Below are 19,287 nucleotides of genomic sequence, written 5' to 3' on the forward strand. Positions count from 1 at the left end.
CTATACTTGTATGACTTCAGATTTATACTTAAAGTTACAATAAATGATATCCTTATTTTCCAAACATAATTTATACACATCTACTACTTAATGATCCTGCAATCTATTTTTTCTGAAATTGTTTCTTATTGTGATTTTCTGCCTCCTTGTTCTGAACCTGAAGGCTGAGAGGTACTTTTTAAAATTAAAAATACATACTTGAATGTTTTTTTTTTCTTTTTAAACCAAAGCTTAGTGTTACTTTAAAGTGGTTGTAAACTCTTACATATACCCAGTGGAGTGACTGGCCTCAGCTGATACACAGAGATGAAACAAATCCTCCTTTGTACATTGTACCTGTTTATTTGCAGTCTTCTCTTCTGTACATCCATTTGAATTCTAGAATTTATAAAGCTTGTCTGAGCTGTCAGAAAAAGGGGGTGAAGAGCTGAAATTACACTCTGCAGAGCTCACTGAGGAGAACTCTGAGAGCTGATTGGGGGGAACGGAAACATACCCCCTTCACACAGCACAGAAACCGAGCTGAGGCTATCCTAAAGCTCGAGCTCCCTCTCCTGTCACCTTTTTTCTCTTGGTGTTAGGAAAGTTTGTCAGAAGTGACATATGCTGATTTCAGAAGAACAGGGCAGCAGACAGAAATAACATTTAATTCTCTGGCTAGAAACAAATAAACACTATAGAGGGATATGCTTTGTTCATATTTCATGTTTGAGGTTTGAGGTTTACAACTACTTTAAAGAACATATTCCCCTTAGGAATATGTTACACATTCCACCCATTTTTAGGGTGGAACATATAACATCTTTCAGTATCTGCAGTCTCCCCCCTCGATCCCCCCCTCCCTGTGACAGGGTAGGGGTTTTTCTCCCCGCACCCGCTGTCACAATGTGAAAATAGTGTGGCTCCACCCACTTGGCCCTGCCATTCATTAAGAGAATGCCTGCAAGTATTGTCAGTTCACTGAAAACTACAAGCCATCAGCAATGTCTATGATGGACCTGGTGAACACCCTTGTAGGCCATTGATTTTCCTGCTCTCAGGTAACTGCCTGCTCATATGAGTTACAGTCAGACAGCAATTCTGAGAGTCTGCAGGAGCCTGAGATTGCACCCACGATTTGCTGATCGTGAGTGCAATGCTGTACTGTCTCCTGAGAAAAACAAAAAACAAATGCACATTAATTTTACCTGTAAAAAATGTACATTTAATATTTTCCAAAGTTGAACTTATCCTTTAACCCCTTCACGCCTAAGGGTAAAACAAATCTTACTGCCCAAGAATAATTTTACAAATTTGACATGTGTTTGTAAAACTGTACGTATCATCACAACTGCTATGGTGGTAAATAGTCATTGATATCTCCTGATTTTATTCTTATTATCAAAGGAAAACAGGCCCAAAAAGTAAAAAAAAAAAATTTGTTTCTTATTTAGCTGTGTATTTCTTGTTACTAACATAACCATCCACCAAAGAACAACCCAAAATAAATTCTCCAGCTCTTGACGATCGCAGCGATACAAATAACATACACATGTGTATGTTTTTTATTGTTTGTTCCTATAGTACAGCCCAGAAACAATAGTGCACATTTTGATTTTTTTGTCCTACCTAAAATACACTGACACTGATACCAATTTAAAAAAAATTTAATTAAAAAAAATTCCTGACCTTTGACCCTGATCGTGACCCAAACACTAACCCTGGTACTGAACTAGACCAAACCTTGATCTAGGTATTTTCTCTTTATTTTTTCTTTTATTTTAATATATATTTATTTACACATTATAGTTGTTTTTTTTCTCTCTGCAAGAAGAGAGAGAGATGCACTTGGGGGCTAAGAATGTGCATGCATCATACATACTAGGGGGGTACAACTGGAGGAATCAATGGTGGAGAAGGATCTGGGGCTTAATAATGGCATGCAATGCCAAGCTGCGGTTTCTAAGGAGAGCAAAATCCTTTCTTGTATTAAAAGAGGTATAGACTCCAGAGAGAGAGAGATATCATTTTACCCCTGTACAAATCATTAGTAATACCGCATCTGGAATATGCAGTTCAGTTTAGTTTTGGTCACCAATTCACAAAAAGAACATTGGGGAGCTGGAGAAAATACACAGAAGGGCAACCAAACTGATAAGAGGCATGGAAGAGCTCAGCTATGAGGAAAGATTAGAGGAACTGAATTTATTCTCTCTTGAGAAGAGGAGATTAAGGGGGGATATAATCAACATGTATAAATACATCAGTCGTTCATATAGTGAAAAGTTATTCACCTTGAGGTCATTACAAAGGACAAGGGGGCACTCTTTACGTCTTGAGGAAAAGAGATTTAATCTTCAAATCCGGAAAGGTTTCTTCACAGTGAGAGCTGTGAAAATGTGGAATAGACTCCCTCAAGAGTTGGTTCTGGCCAGCTCAGTGGATTGCTTGAAAAAAGGCTTGGATTCTTTCTTGGATATACAGAATGTAACTAGATACTAACATTTATAGATAAAGTTGATCCAGGGAATTTCCAATTGCCTCTCGGGGGGATCAGGAAGGAAATTTTTCCCCTGCAGGAGCAAATTGGATCATGCTTTGCTGGGTTTTTTTTTGCCTTCCTCTGGACCAACTGTGGGTATAGGATTATCACTTTTTTTTAATTTATTAATTTTTTTTTTATTTTTATGGTTGACCTGGATGGACTTTTGTCTTTTTTCAGCCAGACTATGTAACCCATCTGAAAAAATTTGAATCTCGTCAAAAACTAATAAATTAAACTAAATTAATTTTGTTATGACTGCAATGAAACATAATTAGTACCTTAATGAATCGATCCAATATGAAACACGATTTTCAATTCTGCACATGTCTAATTGGAGTGCTGTGCAGGAGGTATGTCAAACCGTTGGTGACCCCGGGGGCGCTGCATTGTGTGTGAGAGCACAGGCTATTTTAGCGCTTCCTGCAGCACTTCGTATGTAAAAAATGTACATTGCGTATTTATTACCTCATATATATTTATCACCACATGTGCAGCTTGCCTGCATTATATTCCTAAATACCAAAGCTTTAATTGGATTTTAAGGTTATTTTTTCCCATATGGCAATGTGTGCCCATCTGTGCACTTATCTGCTGCATGAAACATGTTTGTGTTTGCTGCAGGTAAACATAGGGAAAATAAAACATGATTTAAACCTGAATCCCAGGAAGATATAATCCAGTTATGGATTAATACAAAATAATGAAATATGTTTTGAAGACAGCTAGCATATGTATTTAAATCTTGATTTCTGCTGCCTGTAGTGCCTTGTGCAGAAGAACGCATACTGGGACAGAGAGGGCCAGCTCTTTCATTCAGGTAGGCTCTAATTACTTATCTAACACCAGGAGTATTATGACAGATAGACAGAGCAGCGGATACACTACATCAATAGATATGACTGATATGGGAAATTTGCTGAACCACCACATTTTAATTTTCCTAAATACTAGCAGCCAAGTCAGTCTAATATATGGAGAATCATATAATTCATGAAGGTAGGTAATGATAATTTTATGTCTTTCTGCACAAATGCACATGTATTTATGCAGCTGTGTCATGAAACATGCAGATTTGTATGGTTTTCGTACCTATTTACTCATCACTATTCATGAGTCTACTACTTCTACTTTATTATACAGTCTTAGTCTGCTGCAGATCCTAGACTACAATGTACACATTTCATCAGGCAGAGAGGTTCCTAGGAGGACTGGAGCGGCTGTATCAAATGTATCAAAAGACTGGCTGAACAGGATTACAAATCATTTAGTAGATAAAACAGTTCACATATGAGAGGCGACTGAAAAGTTCTCAGCCTACCCATGAAGCATTTGTCTTAGCCCAATTTTTTGCCACTCATAGTACATATCTTTGCAACGTTCCACACCAAATTTCTCACAAAGAGCTTTTTCTTTGTTTCAGTTATTGAAGACTGAAGCACAGAAGGTCATCGTTGTCTGAAAGATGGAGAAAGTGAGCAAACGTGCTGTTATCCAGTACATGCTGAAAAAGGGAATGAGTGGACAGGACATCCACAAGGACATGATGGAAACATTAGGGGAGGATGCCTCTTTCTATTCCACCGTTAAAAAGTTGGTGGCGGAATTCAAGAGGGGGAACCCCTCTGTCCAAGATGCCCCTCGCAGTGGAAGGCCAGCAACTGCCTGTATGGAGGAGAACATCACAGCAATCCAGGATCTCATAAATGGCAGACAGGAGTGTGACAGAACGTTTCATCGCAGAGAAAGTTGGCATATCCCAGGAACGTGTTGGACACATTTTAACAGTAGTGCTGGATATGCACAAGGTGTCAAGTCGGTGGGTCCCGAAAATGTTGACTGTTGAAAACAAACGCGACAGCCAGCAGGTATTGGATAACCGCACGTCTGCTCACTTTCTCCATCTTTCAGACAATGATGACCTTCTGCGCTTCAGTCTTCAATAACTGAAAGAAGGAAAAAGCTAGTTGTGAGAAATTTGGTATGGAACCTTGGAAAGATATGTACTATGAGTAGCAAAAATAAAATTGGGCTAAGACAAATGCTTCATGGGTAGGCCGAGAACTTTTCAGTCGCTCCTCCTATATTGCACAATTTACCCATTTTTGTAGCTGTTTTCCTAAACTTGCTTGGCTTTGAAAAATAATAAATGCATTAGTACAGAGGTAGGATGAAAGCTTTAGTGTAGTATAGAACCTTTGACATTTAAATAGTATGTTTTCAGATTTCTGTACATCACATCCAAAAGGAGCAACAACTTAGTAAGAAAGAGGAAAAGAGATTAGGTTCCAGAAGGTGAACAGTTCATCTAAAAGAGGGTCAGTTAAGAGCTATTGTATACTTATCTTTCTCCAATAATTCAGATTTCAGGGGCCAATAGAAACGAAAGCAGTATAACATAATTCATAATAACATGCTTTAGCTACATGGTGAAAAAAGGCCTTCTGCATTTACAACATATTGTTATTGCATGCATATAGATCATACTTGCCATCATCTTCGTCACAGGGGGCACTGTCACCCCTGCCCATGGCCAACACATACCACGACATCCTTCCAGGTGGTCCCAACTAGACCACTGCCCTCATACATTTCCCTGGGCAATGTTACCTCTAATTATCTGGGAACTGCCCACTAGTGGCCATGATCCTCTTAGTCATACCCTTATTTGAGTTATTTTGAGTTACCGCGCATGCTCAGTAACTCAAATAAGGGTGATGCTCTGATCTCTGAAAGCTACCTGGGGCACAGCATCATCGGGGCACAGCACATAGATGCTGGATCGTCTGGCAAATTATTATTATTATTATACAGGATTTATATAGCACCAACAGTTTGCTCAGCATTTTACAATATAACGGGAGACAATACAGCAACAATACAGTTCAATACAAGAGGGATAGGAGGGCTCTGCTCCTTGGAGCTTACAATCCAAGATATCCAGGACAGCTCACATCCAGGGGCGGACTGACAACGTATGGGGCCCCCGGGCAATAGGGGATCATGGGGCCCCTGTGTCCTTGCCCAAACTCAAAAAAGCCTATGAAAAAGGTACCAGGGGCATCTCATGGGGCCCCTTACTGACCCCGGGCCCTCGGGCACTGCCCGAGTTTCCAAATGGTCAGTCCGCCCCTGCTCACATGTACAGTATGTTTGGACAGATGTGATCCAAACCTAAGGCTACGTTTAGATGTGCAGCTAAATTGCTGCATCTGTGAAAAGTGATCCTCATTCAGACCACTTTTTGGAGGCATTTGACAGGTGGGGAGGAGGAGATATGACACCTGCACACCGCCTGTTTTAACCCTGTAAGTGCATGCACCAATGCAAATTTGTGGAACCTTACCATTCTCTTGTATAGTTTGCATTGGTGGCTGTAATGTCCACTATTGACTGCAAAACATACCACGAGTAATCATTTTTAGTGCAAATGCAAAACAAAAGCTTTGAAACTGCAGCATGTGAACACTCCAGTCCTTGCAGCTTAAGTGGGAACAGTTGGGGACCCTAAAAACACAGCTCGACTGCATGTTTTTAACTCCCCCAAATGCAAAGTCTAAATGAGCCCTTAGTATACTACTGCCTATTAATAACTCTTGTGCCATACAGTTCTGCATGTCTAATAAAACATAAATACATTCAAATACAAATATGATGAAATACCTTCATAATGTTTTTCCCTGTAGACCTTCACAAGTACCATGTAAGAAATAAAAAAAAGAAATGTTAGCAATGTAAACAATGTAGTAGCAGTAAAAGGGACTGACTTAATTGAGTGTCTTTCTTATTAAAAGGACAGCTTTACAGTCTAAGAGGATCATTATGAAATCATGGCCTGATTCCCTTTTGATGAAAACTGCCCTTTGACTATACTAGCTCAAATTGATTCCTAGAACTGCTTTGTTTCATCATGCTAAGGAAATATTTCTGTCTAAATTAATCATATGACATATCCCAAAATCACTTTAACTCATGCTAGCCATACACTTGACAGATTTAGAGATTTTCATCAACTTTTATTCACAGAAATCTGCCATCCACCCTAACAGGTTCAGCATCCAATAATTAAAAATGGTGGTAAAAATCAACTGATATCACTACAATACAAATCAAAGGGGAATTTTCAATTATTTCCATGCCAATTTTGATTACTCAAAATTAAAAAATTATTTAAACCTTTTTGGGTGAAAAGTTTCTGCAGCTAGGAGCTGTTGAAAAACTTGAACTGAAAAAACAGAAAACAGATTAGGCAACAAAATTGCCAATTATATGGACAGCATTACAGTTTACAAAGTTCCCTTAGTTGTAGCAGACATAGATGTGTAGAAGAATATAAAAAAAGGTAATTTCTGTGGTTTCCCATCTCCATGCTTAGCATGTCATTGTTACATAGTTAGTCTGGCTGAAAAAAACAAAAGTTCATCCAGTTCAACCATAAAAAAAGTTATAATCCTATACCCACAGTTGATCCAGAGGAAGACAAAAAAAAACAAAAAAACAGCAAAGCATGATCCAATTTGCTACTGCTGGGGAAAAAAATTCCTTCCTGATCCTCCAAGAGGTAATTGGATATTCCCTGGATCAACTTTACCTATAAATGTTAGTATCCAGTTATATTCTGTGTATCTAAGAAATAATCCAGGCCTTTTTTGAAGCAATCCACTGAGCTGGCCAGAACCAACTCTTGAGGGAGTCTATTCCACATTTTCACAGCTCTCACTGTGAAGAATCCTTTCCGTGTTTGGAGATTAAATTTCTTTTCTTCCAGACATAAAGCGTGCCCCCTTGTCCTCTGTGATGACCTCAGGGTGAATAGCTCTACATCAAGTTCACTGAACCACTGATGTATTTATACATGTTGATAATATCCCCTTTAATCTCCTCTTCTCAAGAGAAAATAAATTCAGTTCCTCTAATCTTTCCTCATAGCTGAGCTCTTCCATGCCTCTTAACAGTTTTTTGCCCTTCACTTACTTTCTCTAGTTCCCCAATGTTCTTTTTATGAATTGGTGTCCAAAATTGAACTGCATATTCCAGATGAGGTTTTACTAATGATTTGTACACAGCGATTTCACTATATGAACCACTGATCTATTTATATATGTTAATCATATCCCCCTTAATCTCCTCTTCTCCAGAGAGAATTAATTCAGTTCCTGTAATCTTTCCTCATAGCTAAGCTCTTCCATGCCTCTTATCAGTTTGTTTGCTCTTCTCTGTACTTTCTCCAGTTCCCCAGTGTTCTTTTTGTGAATTGGTGACCAAAACTGAACTGCATATTCCAGATGAGGTATTACTAATGATTTGTACAGGGGTAATATGATATCTCTCTGTGGAGTCTATACCTCTTTTAATACAAGAGAGGATTTTGCTCGCTTTAGAAACCGCAGCTTGGCATTGCATGCCATTATTAAGCTTGTGATCTACCAGATCTCCCAGATCCTTCTCCACCATTGATTCCCTCAGTTGTGCTTCCCCTAGTATGCATGATGCATGCATAGCTGAGAATGAAAACCGTAAAAAAAAGAAGAAATCTTTTCCTAAGCTTAATGCACCAGTTCTAAGGATGAAATTGTGTTTCCGGGCACAGATACAGCATAGTTCCCACTGTCTCACTGTGTACAGACAAGAAATTACTCTAGGCATCTGGTTTTTAAGATCATCTGATTTGCATATTAGCACTCATTCTTTCAGAAGTGTGACATTTTTATTAGGTTTTTGACCTAAACAGCTTTTTCAGCAGATACTAAAGAATCGTTTTTGTATAATGTAGGCTTATGCTTTACCTAGTAAACAATGTACTAATCCTCTGATGCAGGCACTGCTTCTCACTAATTCCCTGACTCAGGTAGCTGGCTCCCAGCAGTTGCTGGCTGCTTCACACTTTACGGACTAACTCTCCAAAGAAAAGGAAGCAGTTCACCATGTAAAGACTTCAGTCCAATTTATTCAAATTCTCTATGATACAGACATTTCCATATAGTATGTGCGAGCACTAATGCGTTTCACTCCAAATGGAGCTTACTTGTAGGGTAAGAGTCATCAGGGAAAAACTACCCTTATATCAAAACTATACTGCAGACATCTGAGATCCATTTATAAAAAAAGGATGAACCTGCTGGGTGAATGGCTAGCTAACGCGAACCCCTCGCCAATGCACAGTGCTTGGAGTTAAACGTGTTAGCGCTCACACATACCAGATGGAATTGTCTGTGTCATGGAAAGTTTGAATACATTGGACTGAAGGCATTAAAGTGACTCTAAATACATAATGTTTAAGTTGAATTCTCAATTCTCTTAATGTATGTGGATGATGGCACTGTAATTATTAACCACTTTACTACCATGCTATAACCGAATGACGGCTACAGCGCGGTAGTCCAGTTCTGGGAGGGCATCATATGACCTACTCCCAGAACAGCGCTGTCTGTGATCGCTGTGTCCTTTGGACATAGCTGAGCACATGACATTTTAAAAGGCCAATCACAGCAGCCTTTTGCCAAGTGATCAGCTGTGTCCAATCACAGCTGACCACTATGTAAATACACTTGCTGGTTATCGGCAGTACTTTTTTCATGCTGTTACAGAGTGAGGAAAGTACTGCCAGTAATCGGCAACTGTCAAAGCAGACACCTGCACTGATTATCAGTGCAGCCTCAAAAGTGCCCAACAGTGTTGCCAATCTGTGCCCATCCGTGCTGCCCGTCAGTGCTGCCACTCAGTGCCACCTATCACTGCCCATCATTGGCACATATCAGTGCAGCATCATCAGTGCCTCCTCATCAATGCCCACTAGTGCCGCCTCATCAGTGCTGCCTATCAGTGCTGCTTATCAGTGCTGCCTATCAGTGCAGACTCATTAATGCACATCAGTGAAAGAGAAAAATTTCAAAGTTTTTGCTCTTTTTTTCGTTTATAGTACAAAAAATAAAGCACCCAGTGGTGATTAAATACCACCAAAAGTAAGCTCTATTTGTGTGAAAAAAATGATAAACATTTCAAATGGGTACAGTGTTGCATGACCGCACAATTGTCATTCAAAGTGGGAGAGTGCTAAAAGCTGAAAAATAAAAGTGCCTGGTAGGCAAGTGGTTAAAATAATTAAAAATCTAAGTACCTTTAAAATTGATTTACAACTGTCACATGACCTAGCTCTTTCCTAGCTTGTCTGCAGTGGCAGGAGGAGTTTGAAACAGTGGCAGGTAGAGCTTCTAGTCCCCTGCTGCTGGCCACATGTTCACAATAAAGAAAAAAAAATGCCTTTGAGGTACAGAGTAGAAATAAAAAATGCATATCAATAAAGTGTTTGAAATTGCCATCTAAATATATATTTGAAATCAAATCTTTATTATTCTTGACAATACCATGATGTGGGTAGATTTCTGCCAGTCACAGGCTGTGTAACGCCCCTGCAGCCCGTGTCTTAGAATAACAAGAAGGTAAAGCCTCCATCGATCAAGATGTAATATCCCACCCCCATTGTGTTTAGCTGGTTAGTGGGTAAGGAGGGAGTGGGCTGTCATTTACCACTGTGAATATGCCCACATGTGTGACTCTATAGTCACATGGACTGCTCAGATGTTATAGAGAAGAAATGCTCAGTATAGAACCTCACTGGAAACTGAGCATGTGCAGTAGCTGTCAACACTACTCTGCAAAATCTCCAACTGCAGTGGGGCCATGGAACTGGATAAAGAGCTAGAGAATGGCAATATCAACCAGTTTTTTGCAGAATACAGAAAACAAATTCCATAGTGAATGAGTGAGTATGGCCAGCATGTAATCCAGCATTTATTGATAGTTTTTTATGATGTGGTTTTAGTGACACTTTAATACGATGACTGACGCAATTTTCTAATTGATACTTATCTCTTAACTACTTGAGAGCCAGGTGTCATTTAAACATGACTCTGTGATAGTGGCTATTTGTTTTACACCATTTTAAAGTAGCGGCTATACTCAGTGGCTCCTTCAGGTGCTTGCAATAATTAATACTGGAACTGCTGGCTCTCAGCAACACTGCAGTCCAGCACTAAACCCAGGAGCTGATTTGAAGAGTTCTTGGACTTGCAATCCTGCTACAGAGCTCTCACTAAGATCACATGCAGGGGAATTTAAAACAACCCTAACAGCATTTTTTCCTGATATAGGCCCCTTAACCACTTGAGCTCCAGAGGATTTACCCCCCTTAATGACCAGGCCTCTTTTTGCTACTCGGCGCTGCACTAATTCAACTGATAATTGCGCGGTCATGCAATGCTGCACCCAAACGAAATTTACGTCCTTTTTTTCACACAAATAGAGCTTTCTTTCGGTGTAATTTGATCACCTGTGCGCTTTTTATTTTTCACGCTATAAACAAAAAAAGGCCAAAAATTTTGAAGAAAAACAATATTTTTTACTTTCAGCTATAAAAAATATATAGTAAACTCAAAGTTGGTTATAAATTTAGGCCAAAATGTATTCTGCTACATGTTTTTGGTAAAAAAAAATCCATATAAGTGTATATTGATTGCTTTGTGTGGAAGTTATAGAGTCTACAAACTGATATAAATACTGCAATTTATGCCATTTTTCTGCTATACAGCACTGCGCTAGTTTAACAGACAATTGCGCTGTCATGCAATACGGTACATAAAGTAAATTTACATCCTTTTTTTCCCCACAAATTGAGCTTTCTTATGGTGGTATTTGATCGCATGTGCGGTTTTTATTTTTTGCGCCATAAAAAAAAAGGCTGACAATTTTGAGGGAAAAAAAACAATATTTTGGGACTTTTTGCTATAAAACATGTCCAGTAAAAAAAAAATGCAAAAATCAAATTTAGTCATAAATTTCTGCCAAAATGCATTCTGCGACATGTCTTTGCTAAAAAAAAAACCCCAATACGTGTAAATTAATTGGTTTACGTGAAAGTTATAGCGTTTACAAATGGCGGGAAAGATACTGGGATTTTTAGTTTTTTTTATACTAATAATGGCGGCGATCAGCTAATTATGGCAGTGATCAGCGACCTATGGCAGCAACCAGCGACGTATGGTGGGACTGCGGCGGACATTCTGACATTGGGGGTACTAACTTGGGGTCACTGACATCCCCAAAAACACTAATACAGTGATCAGTGCAAAAAAAAAACCACTGACACTGTACTAATGGCAATGGGGACGAAGGGGTTAACTTTATTTTGCTGAGAAGGGTTATAGGAGTGAGAGGAGTGTTTTACTAGGGGGCGGGGTGTGTGTCCTGGACCGGACAAGGCTGATCGAGAAAGAGAAACTGTTCTTTCTCGATCAGCTCATCCTCGAGCTGACAGGGAAGTGACAGACAGCACAGCTACTGCAGCTGTGCTGTCTGTCACTATTTGCCGCCGATCGCCGGGAAACAGCCGCTAAGGACCGGCTGTGACCCGGCGACTCACATCTGCAGTGGTGATCGGCAGGACAGATAGGGCGGTGGCGCACCTCGCGCGCGCCCCCTATTTGTTTGCAAAACACACGTTTTAAAACGTGGTTTTGCCTGCGAGTGTTGCCCTGCCGCCGTATATCTACAGTGGCTGGGCGGCAAGTGGTTAAGAACAACCTGCAGATACTGACTCGTGCAGAAAATTCTGGAAGTTCTTACTACCACCAATCACTATTACAGCAACAAATTTTTAAATTCTTAGCACCAGTTAGGAAACTAGGGGTAATTTAAAGTGTTACTAAACCCACAACAGTAAAATCAGTCTGTATGTGCAGTAAAGCATGCTTGTTATACTCACTGTGGAACCTAAGGGGTAAATCCTCTGCATTGTGTAAAAAAGACTGTTTGATCCTTTCTTCTCTGCTTTTCCTCTTGTTCAAATGACCGCCTGATAGACTGAATCCATAGTCACATGCACATGCTCAGTTTGGTGTGTATTGCTAGAGAGTTTGTTTTTTTGCTTGGGAGAGTGCATGTGATCAGCACAGGGCCAATCAGCACTGTCCAGACAAAGGGTCAGGACTTTCACACCCTCCTAGAGTAGAAAGAAAACTCCTCCTACAAGCTTTAACCAGTGCTCTACTGAAATCACAAGACTGCTCTAACTGCTGATGAGAAAAGGTATTTAGCAGTTTATATTTACTAAAATAATTGCACTTCCATGTTGTGTGTACTGTGGGAGACCAGATATAGTGAAGGCACGGTCATGGGTTTAGTATAACTTTAAGACCAACTCTGAGCTGGCATACAGAGGCACTCCACAAAGGAGGTAGAGCCTGTGCTAGGAAGCTGCCATGTATGTCATACCTTCCCGCATAGAATTGTATCCCTAGCCCCATTTAGCTGTTGGCTGGTAGATTCCCTGGCCGAAAGCTAAACAGATACAGGTAATGTCATTACCTGAATATGGATGGTTCTATATTTGGGTAATGACATGTTACAGGGTTGGCAGAACCTGATGGGGAACTAAGACACTAGTTGCCCATCAGATCCTCTTCACTCTGGATTGACAGCGCACAGCTGTGTGCAGATTAGAAAGCCGCTTTTGGACTGAATATTCTCTGTTTCCCATCAGGCTCCTACCACCAAAGTCCCAATCATGTGCTGTCAGTGCTATGGGCACAGTGCCCGGGGAAGGAAGAGAGTGCGTGCACTGAGGAAGGAGTGTCTAGAATGGAGGTGCAGAAATAGACAGATGCATTTACCTATTAGTGACAGATACATGAATCAGATGCAAGCACTAATATTTTTGGCACTCCCTGTTAGGGCAGAACTGATTCAAATATCAACCAATACAAATTTTAATAAATTCCCTTTTCATATTAATCAAACCAAACTTTGTTACACTATGACTTTCTACTACATTACAAAAAAAATTACATTTGTGTAATATCCGTTTAATCAGAAGATTTTAATTACATTTTTTGTGAATCTGGGGACGCATCAATTGCATAAAGTTGTACTTGGAGAAATTACCCTGGAAGTGTACAGTATGTGAATCAGGAATTCTCGAACTGCATAATCTCTTTTTCTATTTCATTAAAATAAATCTTCATACACATCTATTAAGTTAAACTGAAGATTCACAGGATTTGCTCATCTATAGTCATAATTTCCAACAGTGACAGTCTTACATTTTACACTATAACTATCATAGACAGATGGCTTTAGGTTACATGCAATTAAGTCTATTTTAATATTATAAAGTGTGATTTATGCACTGTTGACCTTTACTGCTAACTGGCAGTATGTTGGCGAACTTCTACTAGTGTCATAACTGCTTGTATCAGATACAGAATGTACAAGGCTGATCTGTTTAAAGGTCAAAAAGTTAAATGCGTTACCAATAAAGAAGGCATATTTATGAGAAAGGTATTGAAAGTGTTCATGTATTGTATAAAACTGTTTGAATAGCATAAAGTTTTCACTGGTTTGGGTATCCTAACACAGCAGTATTATAAAAAAAAAGGACTGGATCATAGGTCTTATTCATCAGTTTGATGTCATGAAATAATATACAGTGATGCTCGTATTTGTTGCCCTTGGCCTTTCTGTATATGTTATAGCATGAAATAGTATAGATTTGATTTGGAGTTTTACCTTTTGATTTACACAACTTACTTAATGATTGTAAGGTGTAACACAGTTTTATTGTGACACTAAAGTTTTTTTGGTTTTTTTAAAGCAGACCATTGTTGGTTGCATAATTATTTATCCACAGTAAGTAATTGGAACTTTGGCTGCAGTAATAGCTGTGAGTCTTTTGGGGTAAAGCTCTACAAGCTCTGCACATCTGAATTCCATATTTTTCACTTTCTTTTTGATAGCCAGGTTGAATCAGAAACAGAGATAATAAATGCAATGGAAATTCCTAATTGTATTTATGCCTGTGCTTTGACTGGGTTATTTAGGTTTCTGGTTTTAAATTAATAAAGTGTTACTAAACCCAGGACCCTGCATTCACTATATCTGGTCTCCCACAGTACCCAGAACATGGAAGTGCAATTGTTTTAGTAAATATAAACTGCTAAATACATTTTCTCATCAGCAGATAGAGCAGTCTTGTGACTTCAGCAGAGCACTGGTTAAAACTTGTAGGAGGAGTTCTCTTTCTGCTCTAGGAGGATGCAAAACCCCTGACCCTCTGTCTGGACAGTACTGATTGGCCCTGTCCTGATCACATGCACTCTCACAAGAAAAAAAAAACCTATCTAGCAATACACACCAAAAAGAGCATGTGCATGTGACTATGGGTTCAGTCTGTCTTATCAGGAGACAAGACATGGACATTTGAACAAGAGGAGGGCAGAGAAAACAGAATCAAATGACCTTTTTACACAGTGCAGAGGATTCACCCCTTAGGTTCCACAGTGAATATAACAAGCATTCTTTACTGCATATACAGATTGATTTTACTGTTGTGGGTTTAGAAACACTTTAATATCCCGGACATTTGCTTATGCGTTTAGGGTAACTGCCTTACTGGAATGAGAAACTACAGCCAAGTCACAGATCTCTTGCAGACGGGTTTTCCACTAGAAATGCCCTGCATTTAGTTCCATCCATCTTGCCCTCAGTGCTGACCAGTTTCCCATTCCCTGCCATTAAAAAAATACTCTCCACAGTATTACGGTACTACCATGCTTCACCTTTGATGCTGTTCATAGTGATTTGTAGTAAAACCAAAAAGTTTAATTTTGGTCGTATCATTGTTTCATGCATTTTTCACACACATTTTATTAATTTCCAAATTTTTTTGTCACTATTCTATAAAACACAACATTACAGAGCATAGATTTTTCACCTCACTTGTAAATTTCTGCAGTTCCTTCAGAATTACAATAAACCTAGTTGCTTCTTTGATCCTAAATGCCCTCCTTAATCACTGGACTTTGGTGGATAACCTTTTCCTGGCACCGTCTGGGTAATGCCATATTATTTCAACGAATTGAAATTAGGTGTCTGTGTAGATGGGTTTAGGCTTGTGTTGATGGACTAAAGCAAGCTATTCTTAGGTATATTCAGCTTGCATTTTACATCAGTTTGAGGCATTCTGAGATCTTTTAAAACTCTTTTGATGGATACATTTGATCTTCAGTTTACCTCATTTGACTTTTTTCGAAGTCACATCAACCTACATCAAGCTTCTTTTGCATTCCCATTGATTTGCATGAGTAGAGAAGCTGTCCTGTCGTGTGCAAAAGCCCATGAATCCTGAGCCTAATGGAGATTGTTGCTCCTGCAGAACTTCAATTTCAAACTTCATGATGCTGTTCTAGATACAGTATGTTCTCCAACATAAACTAGAAACGTGTATTTATCTTCACAACTTTTACAACTCAAGTGCAAACAGGCAGACTTATATTATATTGATTATGTGATTTCTAAGGGCAGTTCCATGCACTTTAACATTATGGGCTATTTTGTATAGATCAGTGGCCCAAAAACCAAGCTCAAGTACCTTCTAGCTTGTAACATTAGGAAATATGGAGAAGTGTATGACAAATACTACACACTGCCTGTAGATATCCTTAAAATAGAACTAAAGGCAAAACTTTTTTCTTCATTTTTGAGTAAGGGATGGTTATAACCCCTGTCATTTTTTGCCATCTGTGTCCCATAGGGAAAATTTCCCTTCAATTCCTGTCCCATAGCCAAAACAGGAACTGAGAGGAAATCCCTCCAAAGTGAGGAAATCCCTGGTCGTCATTGGAATCACCAGAACGATTAGATGTCCCCATTAGAAGATCAACACAAAATTTGAGATTTTCTCTTACTTTTACTTTGGATGATAATTCCTCTTAGCAAAGCCACCTTCTCCAAATTGAAAATCTATAAATAAACCCATGTTCACTTTTAAGTTACTTGCTAATGTAAATTGGGAAATGGAAACTTAACTCAAGAAGCTGGCCAACTCTTTCTAAGGAAAAATGCACCTGGTGAAAAAAGCCAGTTATGTGAAAAATTGATTAGAAAATCTGCATTAATCTAATTTATTAATATAAAATTTCTAAAAGGAAAATATCTCTTTATGGACATCTATATTTTATTTAAAAAAGAACATAAAAAATTAATTCACTTTCTTAATTTAAACCTGGCCACAATTACAAAAATAGTAATACAAATCGTAATGAGAGATGATTATACTCTAAGGCAAGAACATATACTTTAAGTTCTGCTAAGTGCTGATTGCAGCTGAAGTATCAGCTTGTAGTGAATGGAGCCCAGATGAAATGTAACATGGAGACAAAGAGCTCTTGCTTGCAAACATAAAAGCCTCTCCGTATTATTAAAAAAATTATCATTTGACAATCTGTAGGCTTATAGAAACACCGTCTCTTTGCCTATTTAGGGCACAGTGACAGTGTGTCTGTAGAGTGATACACTTTATTACCACTTGTTAGACCAATGCTAGCCAACAACCTTGGATTTCGGTGCTGGCTGCAGCAGAGGCCATGTGCTGTTAGGTGAATGTAGCTGGGTTGTGTTAGGTGTTTACAAACACAGTAAGAGTTATTTACTAAAACTGGACAGTGCAAAATCTGGTGCAGCTTTGCACTGTGCGCTTCAGCATGCATTAACTTCGCATTGTCATTTTACGTGGCCTACCACTTTGTGGCTGAGTTGCTGTTGTTCCGAGTTGCCTCCACTTTGTTGTACTACCACTAACGGTTGACCGTAGAATATTTAGTAGGAAATTTCACAGATGGACTTATTGCATAGTACCACACTTGAATTCACTGAGCTCCTGAGAGCGACCCATTCTTTCACAAATATTTGTAGAAGCAGTCTGCATGCCTAGGTGCTTGATTTTATACACCTGTGGCCATGGAGGTGATTGAAACACCTAAATCCAATGATTTTTAGGGGTGTCCCAATACGTTTGGTAATATTGTGTGTGTGTGTATGACCTCACAAATGCGCTTCTGAAAGAAAGGTCAAACATTCCCATAGACACATTCCTAAACCTTATGGACAGCCTTCCCAGAAGAGTTGAAGCTGTTATAGCTGCAAAGGGTGGGCCAACTCAATATTGAACCCTACGGACTTGGACTGGGATACCATTAAAGTTCATGTGAGTGTAAAGGCATGTGTCCCAATACTTTTGGCAATATAGTGTGTATATAGAGGTGTTTGGGAGCCTGCTGGATATCTAAAATCATGGAAATCTGAGAGTCCTGCACTATCAGCCTTCTCTACGATTAAGCCCAGATCAGTAAAACACGTTACAAGGGCAGGTCTCTAAGGCAGGGATTTGGAAGTTGTACACTGTAATTTCAATAAAGATTTTGCAAGATATGATGTCTTCAGAGCAGACCTTTCTTGATACAGTGTCTGCATGATGCAGGAATGGGCTCCAGCAGGCAGTGCCTGGCAAGCCCACAGTGGGGGATTACACAAACAGCTATAATTCAGTGAGACTTGGGAGAAATGTATTTGTCTGTTCTCAATCTTCTTATGAGTCTACAGTGAGCTACACATGTGCAGCTCAGTATACATTCTTGGCACAACTCCGTGCTGGATTAAATGAACTCCTGTGCACATACCTGGGAGTTACGTCATTCTCTTCCATCCAGTCAAGTCAACTGAAGACTTGGCAACTGGGAGATGATGTCAGGTCTGGCGAGGGAGCTCACATATGTTCCATTGCTTGAGTGAGTAATTGTGGACTGTAGTTCCCCTTCAAATGAACACTTTGTACAATGACAATGACCATAGTAAATTAACCTAAATTGATCTGATTGTGTCTGTGTAATAAAAATCTGACCTTTAATGTTTTGAATTCTTTATTTTATGCAGGTTAATGGGAAAGACCTTTCAAAAGCAACCCATGAAGAAGCAGTTGAAGCCTTCCGTAATGCTAAAGAGCCAATAGTCGTTCAAGTTTTAAGAAGAGCACCCCATAACAGAGGGCATGGAAGTTTACAGGAAACACACCTTGTGAATGTGAGCACCCAAACAGACATCACATTTGAGCATATCATGGCTCAAGCCAAACTCAGACCAACCACCCCGCCAGTTCCTGATGTTTGTCCTTTTCTTCTTTCAGACAGGTATGTCTTTTTTTTCTGCTGTCAAATATTTTTAGTCAAGAAATAGTTAAAGTGTATGCCTAATGTGATAAAAAAATCATGAATAAAATAATAAGAACCTTGATCCTTACTCTGTTAATAGCATCTTTGAACTTTTTCTTCTTAACGTCTAATAAGCACTAACAGCTACATGAGGCCACACAATACAGCCAACATCTTGGTTCCAGCTGCACATAATAATCTTATTTGACTTCATGCAGCTTTTTCTCATCAATAGAGCCATGTTGAAGGGTATATGACACATCCCGTGTTCCTAAAATCTATCTTGAAAATGAAAAGAAAGATGATATTCTTTTCCTAATCAATCTTTGCCTCCTGGACACCATGTAGAGATTAGACAGATAACACAAACTTGTAAAAGAATTGAGAACGCAAGCACCACATCAAGCCATTTACTTCCACTCATTGTACAAGAAAGTATTTTCAATTTATTGCAAAGTGTACTTCTGTATTTATTGAAGTTATTGTGTCCACATTTTCCCGAATATAAAATGTGGACATGGCTTCATTAGCAGACAGACTGAGTTTCAAAAAGACAGATTGGAATCCTGCAGCTGCGGAACACTGCCAGCCCTTTGTTATGAATGTACTGCTGTATTTCTTTTGATTTGGTGCACAGATCATTGCCTGGAATCCAATTTAAGCTATGAAAATGACTACTCTAAGTGTGCAGTAAATGAAAAGAAACATATCTTTTTGTTCAGTGTTTCT

The 19,287-nt window shown here is 39.1% G+C and overlaps 1 protein-coding gene across 2 annotated transcripts in view; it reads left to right on the forward strand.

Moving 5' to 3' along the window:
* Positions 1-19,287, forward strand: part of PDZRN4 (PDZ domain containing ring finger 4) — a 236,351-nt gene that overhangs the window by 157,721 nt on the left and 59,343 nt on the right. For both annotated transcript variants that reach the window (XM_089673993.1, XM_089673992.1), the window contains exon 2: positions 18,284-18,537. In XM_089673993.1, the coding sequence (XP_089530119.1) occupies positions 18,284-18,537 (254 nt within the window). The remainder of the gene's footprint in view (positions 1-18,283; positions 18,538-19,287) is intronic.

The sequence above is a fragment of the Staurois parvus genome, unplaced genomic scaffold (genome assembly GCF_062004578.1).
Source record: "Staurois parvus isolate SC_StPar_1 unplaced genomic scaffold, SC_StPar_1.0 ptg000147l, whole genome shotgun sequence".
NCBI lineage: Eukaryota > Metazoa > Chordata > Amphibia > Anura > Ranidae > Staurois > Staurois parvus.